Source organism: Schistocerca nitens, chromosome 3 (genome assembly GCF_023898315.1).
Source record: "Schistocerca nitens isolate TAMUIC-IGC-003100 chromosome 3, iqSchNite1.1, whole genome shotgun sequence".
NCBI classification, from domain to species: Eukaryota; Metazoa; Arthropoda; class Insecta; order Orthoptera; family Acrididae; genus Schistocerca; species Schistocerca nitens.
The window spans coordinates 177,794,316-177,814,090 of record NC_064616.1 but is presented as its reverse complement, the minus strand read 5'-3'; the positions used below and the strand labels follow the sequence as shown (position 1 = coordinate 177,814,090).

General features: G+C 37.2%; 1 protein-coding gene across 2 annotated transcripts in view; it reads right to left on the bottom strand.

The window, feature by feature from the left end:
* The window catches only part of LOC126248121 (cyclin-T), a 137,067-nt gene extending 118,934 nt beyond the window's left edge, over window positions 1–18,133 (bottom strand). For both annotated transcript variants that reach the window (XM_049948805.1, XM_049948804.1), the window contains exons 1-2: window positions 17,791–18,133; window positions 14,217–14,430 (exon numbers count right to left, since the gene is read on the bottom strand). In XM_049948805.1, coding sequence (XP_049804762.1) covers window positions 14,217–14,430; window positions 17,791–17,933 — 357 coding nt within the window. In that variant the 5' untranslated portion in view covers window positions 17,934–18,133. The remainder of the gene's footprint in view (window positions 1–14,216; window positions 14,431–17,790) is intronic.
* Between the last annotated feature and the right edge of the window lie 1,642 nt (window positions 18,134–19,775).

Below are 19,775 nucleotides of genomic sequence, written 5' to 3'. Positions count from 1 at the left end.
AAGGGTTCTGTTTATACGAGGGTGGTTTGAAAAGTTCTCGGAATCACCACGAGAGGTCAGCACTGGCGCAACGAGTTGTTCATGTAATATTCATTGGACTGTTGCCTGTAAACACATGCAATGTCAGTACTCTTGGAAGAGAGCTGTGGCAGTGATGTGGCTCTGTTGTTGTTACTGCGTAGTAATTTGTGAAGATGGGGGGGGGGGAAATCAAGATTCAAGCAGTGATTAAGTACTTTGTAGAGAAAGATATGAAAGCAAAGGACATTCATGCTGATTTCCAGAATATGCTGGGGGACTCTGCTCCTTCATATTCAACTGTTGCCAAGTGGACAAATAAATTTACATTTGATCAGGAGAGCTTAGATGATGAGCCACACAGTGATCGGCCAAGATGTGTCACTACTCAAAAAATCATTGCAAAACTGCACAAAATGGTCATGGAGGATCGCCAATTGAAAGTGTGAGAAATTGCTCATGCTTGGAAGATGTCATGTGAAAGGGTATATCACATTTTAACTGAAGAATTCGAAATGAAAAAATTAACTGCAAAATGGGTGCTGCGACAAGACAATGGGGGCTCCCACACATGTGCCATTGCCCTGGTGAAATTACACGAACAAAGGTATGACTTGTTGCCACACCCGCCTTATTCACCTGATATGGCTCCGTCAGACTTCCATCTCTTCCAAAAACTGAAAATTTTTCTTGGTGGATGAAGATTCACTTCAAATGAAGAACTGATAGTTACAGAGTTGACAATTATTTTGCTGGCCTGGAGGAAACTCAATTTCGAGATGGGATCGAAGCACTGGGACAACATAGGACCAAGTGCATTAATCTACAAGGAGACTACATTGAAAAATAAAAAAAGTTTCACTGATGTAAGTACTTTTTCCTATTCAGCTCCGAGAACTTTTCAAACTACCCTTGTAAGTTCTTTTATGGATTTCAGTGTCCCACAGATTAGTTTTAGTGGGTTAACACATTTTGGGAGTATATTAAATATTCTTACCACATCAATGGAGGGAAAACTAACTTGTGCTGCCCAACTTCTTCCATGCAATTTCCTAATGATTTAGGCAAAATAATCTTATATGCCCTGCAATATATTAAAAAGTGTTGTATGATTGTAATCTCCACTCAGAAAGTTCTTTGCTGTAATTCAGTAACTGTACAATACAGAACTGATGAGTGCCATGGGTATAGAAGTGTCTAGACACTTCCCTGCAGTTTTCACTGGGTACACTCCTTAATTATTTATCACATCATAGAAGTGTTGCTACATATTTAGAGGAGTACCTGTACCACCAATCACATGGCAGAAGAAATGAGGATACGGCAAACAACTACTGAGCAAATTGAAAATTCAAAGAAATTATCTCACTACTACTTTCACCTAACAAGTTTTGTAGGAGGCATTTACAGACCACAAACTTTAATCCTAGGAGATGATAAGTAAACACTGGTTCCTTCAGTGGAGCAAGCAGATATGTTTGGAAGATATTTTGACAAAGTAATAAATCCTGAAAATCTGGTAGAAGCCAAAGAACTGCAGAGATTACAGGTGATGGGAGAAGTAGTCCCTGAGCCAGCAACAGATGAGATAAAAATATGCTGAAGGCCCTTAAAAACAATAAGGTTCCAGGCAGTAGTGCCATCACTGCAGCATTTTTTCAGTACAGGGAAGGGGAAGCTGTGATAAAAGGTATGAGATAGCTTAGTAGAAATATGGTCAGCAGAAGAAATACCTGCAGAATGGAAAAAGGCAACTATATGCCTGATTTTTAAAATGGACACCGCCACAAAAGGGTGTAATTACTGAAGGACCTCACTGCTGAAGATAGGATGTAAAGTTTACACCACTCTAAGTCAACTAAAACCACTGCTCGGAAGAACTGTAGGCGCATATCAGTGTGAATTTTGTAGGCAAAACTCTGAATCTATACAACCAACCAAAGGTTACTGGTCCACTATGATAAAGCGAAGTATATGGTACACTTGTCAACAAAACAATATGGATAACATCAGCATAGATGTTGACAATTTTGAAAGAGTCGAAACATTCCAGTACTTGAGGTCAATATTGTCGAATAAAAGTGAGGCAGTGAAGAAAATTTGACAAAGAATCATAAACATGAATTGGGTACACTACAGTTGAAACCGCATATACATGCCACGCATTGTATCCCAGGAAAACAAGACACAGCTGTACACATAACTAGTGTGACCTGTTATATTGTATGATTGTGAGACATGGTAAATTACACAGACAATGGAAAGCACATCTATGCATTTGAGAGGGAGATTTTAAGGAAAATTTATGGTCCAGTATACAATACAGAAACTGCAAGATGGGAAAGAAGAGACAATGAAGATCTGTATCTGTGGTTTGAGAGAGTGAGTGCATGACAAAGGCTACAGTGGGAAGGGCATGCTCTCCAAGCAGAGGGTACTCTCCCTAACACAGTGTTAGTAAATCAGCTAACTGGTAGACATCCAAGAGGCTGTCCACGAATGAGGTGGAAAGACAGAACTTTAGTGACCTGGAAAGAGCAGATCCAACAGACAGCACTGAGGATGCCCAAGACAGAAGTAAATGGGCAAACATATGTAATCAATTTTTGTAATGTCACAATTCTATTCAGTCATGATTTGTGGACTGGATGTGTTGATCATTTTGTTATGTTTTATATTTATGTATTTTGTATATGTCTTCTGTCAGGAGCCTAAAAGACCTGTTCGTGTGCAATAAATGATGAAGATGATGATTCTGCAGTTAGAAATACAGTGGTTTCAGTATCATAACTTGTGTGGCTGAACTGCACAAACACTACTCACAAATGAGCTGAGCATGAGTACCTAAGCAGACACCCAGCAACAGATATTACACACATTCTAGTTCATCACTGTGTAGGACATTGCCAGTCAATAAATATCATCATTTAATAAAATTAAGCTTATTATCATGAAGTCATGAGATCCTTTCACAATAGAAACTTCATGAATTCCACATACAGAACAAATTGTTCATCCTTCTGCATGTATCTGTTACATTCTACAAAAAATTTCACCTGCGAATTAAATATCCAACTTGTTCGCATTAACTAATGCTTCCTTCAGAGCTAGAAGCTCCACAGCTTCAAATCCGGGCACATTCCTATTTGTAACGGTGCATTGGCATGAGTACAGTTAAAAATATAAAATTACAAACTGCATTTTACCACTATTGAGAGTTAACTGGACAACTTGAAGGTAGCAGAAATAAAATGAAAATGGAGAAAAAATCTACTAAAATGTAAATGACATTCTTTCTCGTCACAGTGAACAATATTCAAAAATTTAATAATGACATCTATTGCTAATGCTTTTGTCTTATCTTGCGTAGTTGTAAATTACTGTCACTGTCTCCTCACTGCAAACAAATGTGTATGAAGAAATGATATGCTTGTATCTGTAATAGGGAAGGAAACGTACTTATTTAAGAAGGCAGACAAACAGGTGTATAGCACATTACATGTTCTGTTTAACCTGACTGCTTAGTAGTAGTTTATGACAGTTCATTTGTAATGGTAACAGCTAAAACTCCACAAAAAATACCAAAAAGACGTAACAGCTTTCTGAAATACATGCCCACAGATGAAACAAAGACACAGAAATGCTGTGAGGAACAACAATGATCCTGCAGAACAAAGTAAGAAACTCTTAATACATAGCGGAAAAATTACACAATTCAAAGAAAAGTTAGTACATGAAACAAAGCATCACTCAACAACTAAAATATGTTGTGTCAATGACACAACATTGAGGAAGAAGTTTCTCGAATCATATTTGACACACACTGACATGGGAAACATACAGTGGGGAAGGCAGGTAGCATCTGGGATGAAAGTACAACAGAAGTTTTATAACACATGGAGCAAATAAAATTGCAAATTGAAATACCATTCTCTATTCATTACAACTTTAGTGTATATTGGCTCTTATTAATGAAAATATAACCCCACTCCAAAAACTACTTACGGGTATAGTAAGAGCATGCAGTAATTTGTGTAAATTCAAAACTTAAAAAAATAAAGAAGGTCTTCTGCAGTCTGTTTAAGAGAGCATTCAGGATTGGTTTATGAGGATCTGAGAATGCTATTTCCAATACCCACCACAAACATTACAAATTACAAGGGGAAAAAACAGCTATTGAAATATGTAATTATTAGTTCCCCCCCCCCCTTCAGTGTGACATTACTCCAAACAAGGCACAATACAAAAAGCTACATATGTGGGACAAAGTTGTATGTTGCATGTAAAATGGGCCATCATTAAGAGTGGAAACTCTCTTGTGAATCAGGGAAGAGGGTTGTTTCCAACAGGTTTCTCTTTAGAACAATATTCTTAGCAGTGAAATATACCTAAAAATAGTCCTGAACTTCAACGCGTGTTGAAAACCAATTTTCAAATCATGATTTCTTAGCAAGGACTTTTATCCCTCCTCTTTTAATTAATTTCGACTACAGATCTGTTCGCTACCACTTTACCATCATCAAGGAAATGATTCAAACTACACTAATGGTCATGCATTAGTGGGAAGTGGAAGTTTCAGTCAACCTACAGAAAACCTACATGCTGATGGTGGACAGATATTATCACACTACTCCTAACAAGATGAATTGGTACATTATCTGATAAATCACCAAATGATGATAAAAATTCATCTTCTTCTTCTGAGCTGGTCTGCAGTCTCAGGAGACAACTATGTATATGTAAGAGAGAAGGAATGTGTGTTTCTGTGTGTGTTGCACACACTAAAACAGACTTTATTCAAAAGCTAAGCAACTTATTACCCTCCTCCTGCCTCTACTGCCTTCTGTGCAGCCTCTTTTCTATTTGATGAGTTCCAATATCATATCCTCACACATTCCTAATCCTCCCATCACCCCAAACAATCAGCTACAAAGGAGCACCCCCTTGTCACACAGTATCACCCTGGACAGTAACAACTGGAGCATATTGCTTACCAGGGCTTTGATTCACTACCATTATACCTGGAAATGAGGGACACCCTACCCAAGACCATCCCCACCCATCCTAAAGTGGTATTCCATTGCCCACCGAAGCTACACAACATCTACATCTACATGGTTAATCTGCAATTCACACTTAAGTGCCTGGCAGAGGGTTCATCGAACCATTTTCATACAACTTCTCTACCATTCCACTCTCAACTGGCACGTGGGAAAAAGGAACACCCAAATCTTTCCGTTCAAGCTCTGATTTCTCTTATTTTATTATGATTATCATTTCTCCCTACATAGGTGGGTGTCAACAAAATATTTTCACATTCAGAAGAGAAAGTTGGTGATTGAAATTTCCTAAATAGATCTTGCCGCAAAGAAAACTGCCTTTGTTTCAGTGACTGCCACCCCAACTTGCACATCATATCAGTGACACTCTCACCCCTATTGTGCGATAACACGAAACGAGCTGCCCTTCTTTGCACTTTCTCGATGTCCTCCGTCAATCCTACCTCGTAAGGATCCCACACCGTGCAGCAACATTCCAGCAGAGAACAGACAATTGTAATGTACGCTGTCTGTTTAGTGGGTTTGTCGCGTCTTCCAAGTGTTCTGCCAACAAAGCGCAGTCTTTGTTTCGCCGTCCCCACAATATTATCTATGTGGTCTTTCCAATTTAAGTTGCTCGTAATTGTAACTCCTAGGTATTTAGTCAAATTGACAGCCCTTAAATTTGTGCAATTTATCATATAGCCAAAATTTATCGAATTTCTTTTAGTACCCATATGGATGACCTCGCACTTTTCTTTATTTACTGCCAATTGTTACTTTTCGTACCATACACAAATTCTCTATAGATCATTTTGTAATTGGAATTGATCGTCTGATGATTTTACTAGATGGTAAATTACAGCGTCATCTGCAAACAATCTAAGGGGGCTGCTCAGATTATCACCTAGATCATTTATGCAAATCAGGAACAGCAGAGGGCCTATGACACTACCTTGCAGAACGCCAGATAGTACTTCTATTCTACTCAATGATTTACTGTCTATCACTACCAACTGTGACCTCTCCGAGAGGAAATCACAAATCCATTCACACAACTGAGACGATGCTCCATATGCAAGCAATTTGATTAGTAGTCGCTTGTGAGGAGTGGTATCAAAAGCCTTCTGGAAATCTAGAAATATGACATCCTGGTCATTCCTATGCCAGTCCCACTCACAATACCTTGCCACAGGTATCATATCCCTGTGAAATACAAGGTGCAAAGCCTGTTCAATCCATCCACCCAGCACTTCCTGCTCCAGTCTTGTCACAAGCTTATCCTGTCCTATCAGATGTAGGGCTACCTGAGAAAGCGCCCATTTCATGTATCAATTCTGCTACAATCACTGCACAGCTTCTTATGTAGGTATAACAACCACACAGTTGTTGACCAGTATTAAAGGCCACCACCAGACAGTAGCCAGGCATGAAGTTGACCACCCAATAGCACAACATGCAGCTCAGCACAATATGCTCTATTTCAATGGCTGCTTCACAACCTGGGCAAACTGGATTCTACCCTCCACAAGCAGCTTTTCTGGACTGTGCAGAAGTTATCATTCCCACACACCAGTTCCTCCTGTAGCCCTCCTGGTCCCAACCTCCACTGACCCACTCCCACATCCCCCACCCAATAGCTTCCCCTTCCTCTGTCTAGTGACCCTCTCCCAATCCATGTCACCTTCATCGTGCATCACACCTCACAAGCTCCAGTACCCCTCCCTTCCATATTCCTAGTCAGCAAACCTGCTGCCTCTCCCCAAGCCACTACATTGACAAGGAATTTATTCCAAAAGTTAGCAAGTGTTTCTTCTCTTTTGCTTGTGCCTATCAACAACCCAACGTTTCTGCTACTCAGTAAATGGGCTCCTTTACTCCTGAATTATTTAAAATAAATTAAACCTAGTCAAAGGTTAGAATCAACTCACAATGAGCCACTATGTACATTTAAAACATACTAATATGTCAGAAATGGAAAGTGTATTTGGAATTCCCTGACTGCATATCATTTACAATTAGCTCACAGCAGATTGGTAGGTGTCTTACACACATACAACTATTTCTCTATAACTACGTAAACCAGTATTTCACAAACACATGCAAAACACAAGTTTTACAATAGGATGAAAAAGGAGTAGTGAAGAATTCAACTAAGCTGGATGGGCAAGAACGCCGTCATGGCATTTTGTGTAAAAAAACAAAATTTAGGTATGGATTCTGCAGAGAAACTGTGGCTTCACTTCAAGTGAACAGTCAAGCGGGCTATGCAAAAATACATATGCCTTGCTATCTGGAAAAGTTAATGGTGCCAGATATTGATTATTGTTTAAGAACACCAGGAAGGTTCTTAAGTGGAGCACATGCTTTCACAATAGACATGAAACAAAGGATAATACTGTTGATAGTGGCATGCTCCTTAAAACATACTTGCTAAGTAGGAAAACCATGTACAAAGCACTCTCTAACTGCGGCATAAATTCCTTCCATAGACTCTCTTCCAGCAGCCTGTGTAGTTAAGCCACATGTGAAGGTTCTCAGGGCACTTAAGGATATGAGGACGAAAACAGACAACAGCAATACAGTGTTCTTAGACCAACAAAATTCAGTGGCTGTGGCAACTATTTGCAAAGAGAGAGAGAGAGAGAGAGAGAGAGAGAGGGGGGGGGGGGGGAGGGGAGGAGAATTGTGATCGTACTGAGGACTTTCTGATGGGCAGGGTGCAATGTGTTACAATTATCACCCACAGGCATAATTTTAAGTGCGTGCCATCAAAGTGTGATGGGGACATCCACATCTCAAAGTTTTAGAAAATGATTTAACTACCTATGAGACAGCATTTTTTGACATTTTAGTTATATATTGTCAGATCTTGAAAAACTATCTCCTGAATGTTAGTTCTCGATGTCAAGAAAGTTAAAAAGTTTCTTTCATGAAACGTAATAATGTAGTAGGCCCCTATTTATTTCTCTTCATGATTAATGATGACTGTAATCAGTCATGACAAACAAATACCAGGGAGTAGCAGGGAATATGAAGCTTTAATGACCACACATTACTGGAAGGATGTGAAAACTGTAATGTTTTTACAAATAGAGTCGCTAAAGACACTTTTAAGGGTTGTACATTTCTGCTCAAGTGTGAGCGATCCATATCAATTTACACTAACAAGAGGCAAAAAATTTATACAGCTACTGCAGAACAAATGCATATGGGCTTCTTTTACACTCTCTCTCTCTCCAAAGAAATCAGTCATACTTTCCATACTCCATCTACAAGTGCAATGGGAATAAACCTGAATACATGATAAAAGTACACCCTAAAATACACACTTTACAGTGCTTTGAGAAGTATAGATGTAGAATAAAAACAAAAATACTTTCAAAGAGAATTAACTCCATATTAATGTTAAGAACTATTCAAATAAAACTAAACACTCTAAAATCATTGATAAAATTACTGTAATTATCAGCATTTGCAGAAGTAACAATAACAGTGAGAAGAGTGTTCTGTATTATGATCTCAATCCTGTGAAGTAACATACATGTAATCAAAATGAGAAAATAATGTCTAGGAAATATGGGTTCTAAAGTGCATTCCTTAAGAGCTATGAGCACTTGTTCATCTTTACCTCAGCAACACACATCACTCCTACTGAACAAGTGCTCATATCTCTCAAGGTAGGCATTTCAGAGTCCATGTTCTCGTTTTGGTGCATACTACCATCTCTGGAAGGTTCCAAGAGGAGTTCTATTTCACCTTGTATATGCTATTAGAGATACGGCTACCATATATGGAAAGAGTTATTATATATATATTCCTCCTGGAGGACATCATTTTACTGTAGTAGGCATCCCCAGTGCTCGGGAGGGAAGGCGAGGGGGAGAAGGCTTTGCACGCCTCAATGAAGCTCTGGGCTTTGCCAGCAGTAGCATACCTTCTGGTAGGGCCACTCAAGCCAGACAAGCCTTAGCAGAGGAGCCTGACAAAGAGTGTCATAATATGATTATCTCGATAAACTGGCTTGTGGCTGGGCCAAAATTTGGCATCCCCTACAAAGCACTTGAGAACTGTGGGTCAACTATTTGCTTTCCTTAACCCACACTGTTAAAGAAACTCCAAAAAACCTGGATGGGCAACAAGCTGAAATAACACCTTCCATTTTTGCACTTGCTCCAACATTTCAGTAAGGAAAGTTAGACATAAGCTGAGATGTAAATCAATTATTACTTCAAGTTTCATCATATCAAACGGTTTGCTCACACAGCGTCACAATCTTAGCTGCCAGTTTGTAGAGATCAAGCAAACAAAGGGCCAAAGGAAGTCATCACATCAATAACAAAAGGCAATGGTGCTTCCTTGATTGCCTACCAGCATCTGATATTACAGACTTACTTCCAGATATCTCACTCATTTAACATCTACTATTCTGCTGGATAAAGGTGTGTAATTCAGATAATATATGTTGCCCACTCTACAACCTCTTTTAGACAGCTCTCTTAACAGTTGGACATACTCTCCAGTATCACACCAGATGTACTACCTCAGAAAGTTTGTTACCAACAACGATTCAGAATTTTCGAACAGCAGCAATATTCATAAATGTAATATTAGAGCGAGAAATGACTTACACTTTTTGTCACTCAGTCATTAAAATTTTTCTGTAGTTCCATCTTGTGTAAATGGAATTGGACAGCAGCTGGTCAAAGACTTGAAGAAAATAAATACCAACAGTTGTACTTTTATTAATTATTTTATTTGACAACCAGTTTCGAGCCTCATCGATACCATATTCAGGCCCCTGTACAAATCTACAAAATCAAGCTTACCATAGACAGCAAATCTGATACGCAGCATTAGTTATTATTTAAACTAAATTAACCATACATATGCATCAGTAAAAAAATATAACACAAAGTAAAATGCATGACATACAACACTGGTCACAGACTAGCCTGTACCTATTAAACGTACTAATAAAAAACGCTTAAAATACAATGTCAACACAATATTATGAAATAAAGTAAAAGTTCCCATATTGTAGTAATTAGAAAAGCCTTCATTGAAAAATAGGCTGAATCATGTCATACAAACAATGGTATCACATACAGGGACCATACTGTAACGAAATGTCCTAAAGACAGACAATTTGTCTCACTTTATAAATATTGAAAAATAAGGAGCTGAAATAATGAGTGCATAAAACATATTCATTTATCAGGTTGTATGCATTCGGTATTTCAGCCCCTCATTATTTAATACACATGTATTGGGACAGATTCTCTGCCTTCACGACGTTTCATTACAGAACAATCACTAGATGTGATACCATTGTTTGTACGATGTGACCCAGCATATTTTTCAATGAAGATTTTCTAATTACTACAATATGAAAACTATTGTTTTACTTCATAGCATATGCATGGTTAATTTATTTTAAGTAATTACAACTGGTGCTGCGTATCAGATTTGTTGTCTACAGTAAGACTGTTTTTGTCAATTTATACAGGGGCCTGAAAATGCTGCCAGTGACACACAAAACTAGTAATCAAAGTAATTAATAGAAGTACAGATGTCAGTATTTATTTTCTTCAAATTAAAACCTTTGACAAGTTACACAGGTGATGTAAAGAATTTACTATATACTAAAATTAATTTCAAACATAGAAAGACATCAGAAAGAGATGAATGAAGTTCTATGGACACCTACACAGATTACCTGGAAACAGACTAACTAAACATCTATTGGACTATGTAACATTCCTTAAAGCATCAATACCTTGAGTAACTGAAATTAAGAAGGATTTGAGAAAAGCAAAAAACTGACATAACAAACACATCAGACAGAAGCAAAATTGACAAGTGGAAGTGTATTCCAGAGAGGGAACCAAAACCATACCAAAAAATCACCTGCTTATTGTTCTCCAATGTGGATATTCACTAATAATAATAATAATTTCAAACACAAACTGAAATTGTACAGCTCCTTCAACTCCATGGAAGAAATTCTTAATGTACAATTCTAATAACATGTGTGTGTGTGTTTTAGAGAGAGAGAGAGAGAGAGAGAGAGTCCAGTTTGATCAAAGAGTGACACAGCACAATGCTCAATAGTCTGCTTCACTGATTCACAATTCATGCCACCATAACTGCATAGGTGGAAATTCCTGCTCCCTTTAACATTTCCTTCAGTCTTACAACCATCTGGGCATAACCCTCAGATAGTCCTTGTCCTACACTTACCTCTGGCCCCAGCCACCCCAACAGTTTGCTGACTCCTTGCTTCCATTCTAGGCTACCTTGTTCATTTTATATTAACCTGCCCTCTTCAAAATCCTAACATGTAACTATCATTGTCATATGTCAACAATCTTTATATAGCATAGTACTCTGTTCCCCTGCTGCCCATTCCACCCTCAACTTTCACCATTTCCTTATCCTCAATCTTTTGCATGTGTACCTCACATGAACTGTGCCCATCCAATACAACCACTTCCGTCACAAACAATAATGCAAAAATATCATATTTCTGTCAACTGTTATCTTGCCTCCCTGCAACTTACAATTTGGTCTCACTGTGTGACATAGTTCCATCTGTTATACAAATTTATATATACTCTTCATCAAATACCTTTAATGTCAGTTACATTAACAGAAACTTCCATTTCCCAAACTCTTTTACAATAGTCATTATCTTACATGGAGTTTTCCTGCACTATACTTTCAATACAACCAAACATTTAGCAACTGTTTGTCACCTCAATTTGTTGTTGTTGTTATCTTCGGTGCAGAGACTGGTTTGATGCAGCTCTCCGTGCAAGCTTCTTCATCTCCGAGTAACTGCTGCAACTTACATCCTTCTGAATCTGTTTAGTGTATTCATCCCTTGGTCTCCCTCTACGATTATTAACCTCGATGCTTCCCTCCCATACTAAAGTGGTGATCCCTTGATGCCTCAGAACATGTCCTACCAATTGATCCCTTCTTCTAGTCAAGTTGTGTCACAAATTCCTTCTTTTCTCCCAAAGCCTATTCAGTACCTCCTCATTAGTTACATGATCTACCCATTCAATCTTCAGCATTCTTCTATAGCACCACATTTTGAAAGCTGTTTCTATTCTCTGCTTGTCCAAACTATTTATTGTCCATGTTTCACCTCCATACATGGCTACACTCCATACAAATACTTTCATAAAAGACTTCCTGCCACTTCACTCTATAGTCGATGTTAACAGATTTACCTTCTTCCTTGACATTTTATATCCTCTCTACTTCGACCATCCTGTTATTTTGCTCCCCAAATAGCAAAACTCATCTACTTTAAGTGTCTCATTTCTAAACTAATTCCCTCAGCATCACCTGATATAATTTGACTACATTCCACATTTTACACAAGGACATACACATTTATTAACTATACAAGGTATCCCAAAAGGAATGGTCAATATTCAGGGATACGACAGGAATGACCATTTGAAAAAAAAAAAAAAAAAAAAAAAAAAAGTCTGCTAAACATGGGCTCCAAAATCCATACCTTAATATCTATGAGCACTTCTTTACCTTTGGTATTGCGGAACAAATCTCTTCTACTGAAAGATCTTTGCTTTCCACATTTTGGGATAAGAAATTGTCTAGTAAACATGGCTCTAAAATTAATACTTTATGAGCTATGAGAACTTATAGAGTAAAAGAGATATGTTTCACAGTAGTGAAGATGAACTAGTGCTCATAGCCCATGTTTACTAGACCTGGTTGCTTCAAATGATAGCTCCTGTCGCATCCCTTAATATTGACCATTCCTCCTGGGATACACTGTATATTTTACAGGTTTCACATTGCAGTACTCATCACAACACCCCTTATAAAATCATGAAGGAGTTTCAAATCTCAAATAAGTTCACTGAAATAATTAAAGTATGTATCAGTGATTCAAGAGCAATAATAAGAACTGGATGAGCACACTCAACATTTTCCCATAAGAACTGGGCTAAGACAAGAAAGTGCACTGCCATGGGTTCTATTTAATCTCATCCTGGAGAAAGTCTTATGAGAGAGAGCAAAGTTAAGAGTGATTAATGGGCTACAAATGGAAGGTGGCAGGTTTCAGATATTTGATTACACAGATGATATATTGTTAGTGAACAAGACCTTGGGGAGTTGTATAAAAGGATCACCTCAGCAGCAGATTAAGCAGGACTACCTATCAATAAACCAAAAATGGAACATATCCAAGTGGACACAACCAAATATGCACAAGAGCACTTCACAGTTAACAGACCCAAGTTCAAGTACCTGGTAAGTAGGTACAATTATTGTAATAAAACGCACACAGATTTAATATTTATGCTGGCTCCAGATGTCTATATGCCCTCAGAGATCTGTTCAAGTCTAAAGCCGTATCACATTTTGTGAAACAAAGATGCTGTTAAATGTCCCATTATCCCCTATGGCTCAGAAAGCTGGACACTTGCTAAAAGGGACACAGCTTCTAACATTTGCAAGAAATATGATGAGAAGAATCTGGAGACTGGTAAGAGAAAGAGACACTTCTAGAGCAAGAAAGAATAACAAAATTTGTGACATCATGAACCAGCCGAACATTTAACGATGTCAAAAGAGCAGATGACTGCAATAAGTAAGTATCACAATCTGTATGCTAGAGACCTGATTCCCTTATCAAGCTTTCATTGCCCATATTACAACAAAAATATCCATGGGTATGCCAAGAAACAGAGTGGAAAACAACATAAAGAAAGATTTGGAAGTTCTGACTGTAGTCAATTGGGAGGAAACAACGACAGACAGAATGCAGTGCAGACTGATTGCTGATGCAACACATTGTCTACAGGGCTGATGACTCATGGATAAGTTAGTAAGAATACTGCAGATTTCCTACAATTACCAGCCAACCCCCCCCCTTTTTTTTTCAAATGATGTTCAATTTCTTAACTAGCACAAATATTTGATTCTAAATTAACCTTTAATTCACTTCAGTATCAAAATTCTCATATCATTAATCTCTCAAAACTGTAAATATATTCTCTGTCTTACTTTATCAATCACAACAACAGGAATTTTTCAAGAGAGCTTAAAAACAATACAACACAGGAATACAAGGATAATATACCATGCTGTATTGAAAGAGGAAAAAAAAAATACCTCAGATTTGGTATCCAATGGTTGCTGATGGTCTCTGTGCAAACACATGTGTGCCACTTTAATAACATGTTCCAGCTTCCTTGGCTGTTCTTCCACTTTTGCTGCCAAAAACAATGATGCAGCAGCCATTGCATTGCGGTGAAAATGCGTGAATGAGTGAAACACATAGAAACGGTGCATGTATACAATTGCTGTATTGATGCATAGTTGGGTACTATGAAAGCTGTTAAGGTAAATTCATAGTAAACAGTGAAAATGTGATACTTTCATGTTAGCCATTGTTGACTTTAAGAAACCACATTCCATGAAAGATAATTGTAGCATTCTATGAGAAATTCCACTAGCTGTTTAAAGCAACATTACTGTTGTCAAAGCCCACACATTTCAAAGCACAATCAGGACTTCTACTCTAAAGAAATTCACTGAGCATTAATGGCAAAAATCAAATCATTTTCAGTACCGCAACATACAAGCAAGCTCATCAAATGATTTTATGGATAATTGAAACCAAGTCTGTACAAAAATATCAAAACATTAAATTCAAACTGCCTTTGGTCAAAGTTTCCTGTCCTGAAAACCCTACAACAGCCACAAGTAAATTAAATATATGGTTTCTATTGCCTGGAGTTCAGCTATAAAATATTTACAGAACTCCCATCATATAGCTTATTGGCAACTTTCTGGACCAGATCACATATATCCAGAATTCTCAAATAATTTCAATGTTTTCTTCCCTGTGAATTACAAAATATGTTAAGTATGCCAACACTTGGTGAATAGGATAGTTTCTATCATGTAAAGTTTCTTGGATTAAAATGGATATTATGGGTTCAATAAGCCAACAAGTATGTAAGTTGTGTTAACAAGGTGTTCTTTGTATTAAAAAAATATACTTACTCATTCCTTCTGGAATGACCGTATGATATGTAGCACATACAAATAATATTGCATGCCTAACATGAATTTTCAAAATTTCAAGTTTACTGTTACACTAGTCTTGGCACACAAATTTCTCATAATCAATTTTGTTGTATTTAGAAACAATGTACAATTATCCTTCCATTTCATATGTCACTGTCAGTAATTTCTTAAAAACGGCAATACACATATCTTGCCCAAAATATTGTGAAATGCCCCCTCATTTACAGAGAAAAAGATTATATGTACATGCCTAAATGCTGCATAAGGATATTTCAGGCCATAAAGATCATTTGATGTACATGTTTGGTGGCAACAATAAACTGAAATGTAACTATAAATAACTCAACAACCAATCAAGCAAAAAATAAACATTAGGTGACCAGACAAACTTACAGGAAAAATTGTAGGGAATAATAAAAATAAAGTCATACTGCTTTATAACACTCAGCAGGGGAGGAGGGAGAAATTAGACCCACAAAACAAATTACATTGCAAAAATAATTTGGGACTATAATGTATGAATTCTCAGAGTTACTAGTTGTATACCCAACAAAATATTGAAATCTTGCACAGTTTCAATTAACCATGACTTGAGCTATAAATGTAATCGACTACCGAATGACTGACTGATAAATACCGCCTGCCAATCTACAAAAGTAGAAATGATGAACTAACTTTCAATTATAGGCTTTTATCATTCCTAACAGTTTAAACAATGTGTGGATACCCAAGGATTAAATATATCACAAACACTTTTTTCCTCAGTGCAAATGTTTTTAATTTTTGCAGTGCTCAGAACAGCATTAAGTGATATAAACTGGTAAGAAAAACTTAAGTGCAAGAATTAGAGTGCCATACATTTGAGTTTCATATCCACATGAATTACTTAGCAGGAAAAAAGTATTTCACCTGAAATATTAAACATTATCAATTAGGTATGGAAATTAACCACAACATTTTGCAGTCTTCCAATCTTGATGACATAAAATGGCAGTATGGTAGTTCTCGTTATTACAGCATTAATCCCAACATTCACAAATATGGCAAAGGAGATTTTCAGTCAAATAGCAAATGCAGTGCAATTCTAGGCAAATAATTGTGATTCATAAACACTGACCTACATTGTCTACTGTGGACAAACAGTCTCTGTACTCAGATGAAGCACTAGAGAAAGTTGAACACCATGTGTCACTAAAGAAATCTCTTGGTGTTGTCCATATACATGCACATACACTACAGCAATATCTGCGAATGACATTGAACTGAATAGTTTTCTTGAATAAAGTAGTTTAAAGAAAACACTAATTTCACAGAACAATGCCATTATGTGAGTGACAATGATATTAATGGAACATGCTCAGCACTCAAACACCCTTGTTATATTCCTACAACGGATAACATATAGTTAAATCTTCGGTTACCCAAATCTGTTCCACTATGATAATATGGATAACTGTCAAACGATTCACAATTTTATTGTATATCTGGGCGCGAATATGTAACAAGCGTCCCACGAAATAATTCCGAAATGGTAGTGATATGCCTTCAAATCTAGGATTAAGACATCTCATTAACGACACAACGGCACGCAATGTTTTGATATCGAGAAGAATAAGAAACACACACACACACAGTGGACTACAGAAGCAAATACTAGTAAAACACTAACCCAGAAATCAAACGCCATAAACACGAATGCTTTGCAATTATTGTGCAGTTTTCTTGCACTAAATTTGGAAGAAATTCTGCATTTAACACGGATTGAATACCAGAGCATGCATAAATGACGACCTTAACATTGCAGTATATAATGAGCGGGTGAAATCCTCGACACAGTTTATCAGTAAACAGCTTTGTGTATCTGATATTAATGTTGAACAATGGAAAAACTATGACTGATTAATGACAATTATCACATAGCACAGGCACAGTTAGATGTACAAACACGAGACTACTTTGATATCTAGAACCTGAATTTGTTTAGTATTCAATTATATGGTTACAAATAATTTTAGGAAAAATGAACTACGAATAACTAGCCTTTAGAAAAAAATCATCTTGTCAGACAGTGAACTGTATATTTTACATTCTTTATCGTCAAAGGCGTCCTGTAAATAATCTAAACTATTAGCGTCACTTATGATCCACTAATCGCGCAAACTAAGTCGAGTCTTGGCGCAGTGACTGAGGAAAGCGATCGCAAATACATTTCCCATTTACAGTTGCTCCCAACAGCCACCGCGCCAGATGTCAATTTAGTTTGCGTGAATATAAAGATATTCACGCAAACTAAGTTAACATTTGACGCGGTGGCTGTTGGGAGCGCCAGTATATGGGAAATGCATTTACAGACGCTTCCATCCGCCATTGCGCCAAGAATCAGCTCAGAGAATGAATACACTTCGGAGTGTGAAACTCAAACATATATGCCGTCTCTTATCTTCTCGGATTAGCAAGTGTCAGGACGGAAATGAAGCAACACCTGAAATCTGAACTAAAACCATAACTTAAAGATCGTCTCGCTAATAATCTCTAGATCATAAATTAAAACGATGTGTACATGCTGGGCATTCACTGCATCTCACTACAGTAATAAAATACAACATAAACACAAAGAAACAAGCCGACAGAAACATGGTGCACTGAAGGATACACAAGCAGCCTTTGACCCATATCCTGAATAAAGTTCGCTGCTTGTTGTCTATACGATAATTCTTTGTCCATATCATATCCACATCGTCTGCTTGGTGTGTTTCCTAGTTGCTCTTTAGAAAAATACCACTTTTCGTCCGCCATTGCGGTACTATTAACCAGATTTCATAACATTTACGCAAATTCTTCTTCGTCAAAGCAAATCATTTTTTGTCCTGCATGACGGCACTTTCACATAAAAGCTGAACACAATACATGATACAGTTGAATTCATGTCTGATATACTGTTTTGCACCAAACAACTAATACAACATTGCTACCTTGCGCCCAAAACACACGCACACTTACACACTACACTACTACACTAGACAATTGCGAAGCCTTTCTTTTCCTGTGATGATCTTTGGACGGAAAGACCACTTTGACGCATACGAGATAACAGAAACCACACACTTTTAGCCCCGCAACGTATCGGTGAGAAAATTTAACGGGAGTGGAAAAGTTTGGTCTGACGATCTAGGGTTTAGTTAAAATTTAAAATGAAAATTTTGTTGTTACGGACAAACAAGGTGTCCCACAAGGATCTATCCTTGGGCCTATATTATTATTGTTTTATATAAAGGAAATGCCGACTAACATACATTCACGTACAATTATATACGCAGATGACTCGACAGCGATAGTCTGTTGCAAGAAAAGAGAGAATTTAAATAGCCATCTTCAGCAGGCTCTTGCTGAAATCGAGATCTGGGTGACAAATAATGGTCTGAAACTAAATCTAACAAAGACAAAAATCATTCACTTTACCACGAAACCAGCTGTACAGGATACACTTGAAATATTGTATGAGGACAATCACCTTGCTACCACAAACTGTATCAAATTCATGATAAGACCATGTAGATGTCATGTATCGTTAAATAGTCTAATACTTGCAATGAATATTATACGCAGCATAATAGAAACATCAGTCCAAAAAGTTGTATATTACACATATTTTGTGTCTGTGATTAAATATGGTATAACTTACAGAGAGTTTATGGGCTACAGAAAAAAATCATTAGTGTCGTGGCAGGTGTAGAAAAAAGACAATCATGCAGACATCTGTTCAAAGCCCTTGCTCTTATGACTGCTTCTGGTCTCTGTATCTATGAGACAATTAAATATTCCAAACAAAACCTACCACTTTCTGAGAATAACCTGTTCAAGCATGGTTACGAAACAGGAAACAAATCTCACTATAAATAACCAACTCATAGGCTAAAACTGCTGGAGAAGGCTCTTTTTATATGGATATGAGGCTGGGAGATAAAATCTGTGAAAATTTTAAAATTTGTGAACCAGAAAAATTTGGGGTTAATTTATAAAAGTACCAAGCATGTAATTTATTACAGCGTAGGAGAATTTATGACTGATTGTCACATATAACTATGCCTTATGTTTAATTTCATTCTATTTCATACTAAAAAAGTACTTAAGGTACATATTTATTCTTAATTTTTCTTTATTTTCCACATGATTGTATTAAATCATTTTGTGGTACTTCAAATTAGTAAACAGCTATAAATTATTGTGTATTAGAAAGCAGCTTTAAATTGATGAGCCAATAATATTCCAATCATTTGACTGTATATGACATGTTAAGTGACAATTGAGTTTCTATTCTCTATTCTATATTTATCCACTTAATACGTGAGAATGGTACTTAACTACTTGAAATATCTCCCTTCGTTAGCTTCCACTGCAACAGTTCTTGGTTCCTCTTCTTTTCCCTTCCCAAGCATCTTCAATGCCAGAGTTTTTGGGTTGTATGACTAAAAAAAGAGAACATCGTCCTCAGAAGATTCTCAGAGCAAAAGACCATTGCCTGAGAAAGTTCTCAGTTTCGTATGAGTTAAAAAATCGAAGCATATTCTCTGACGAGGGAGTTCCTTCTCACTACAACCCATTCTTCTTGAGCAGGTTCTCGGTGCGTCACCTCTGCCG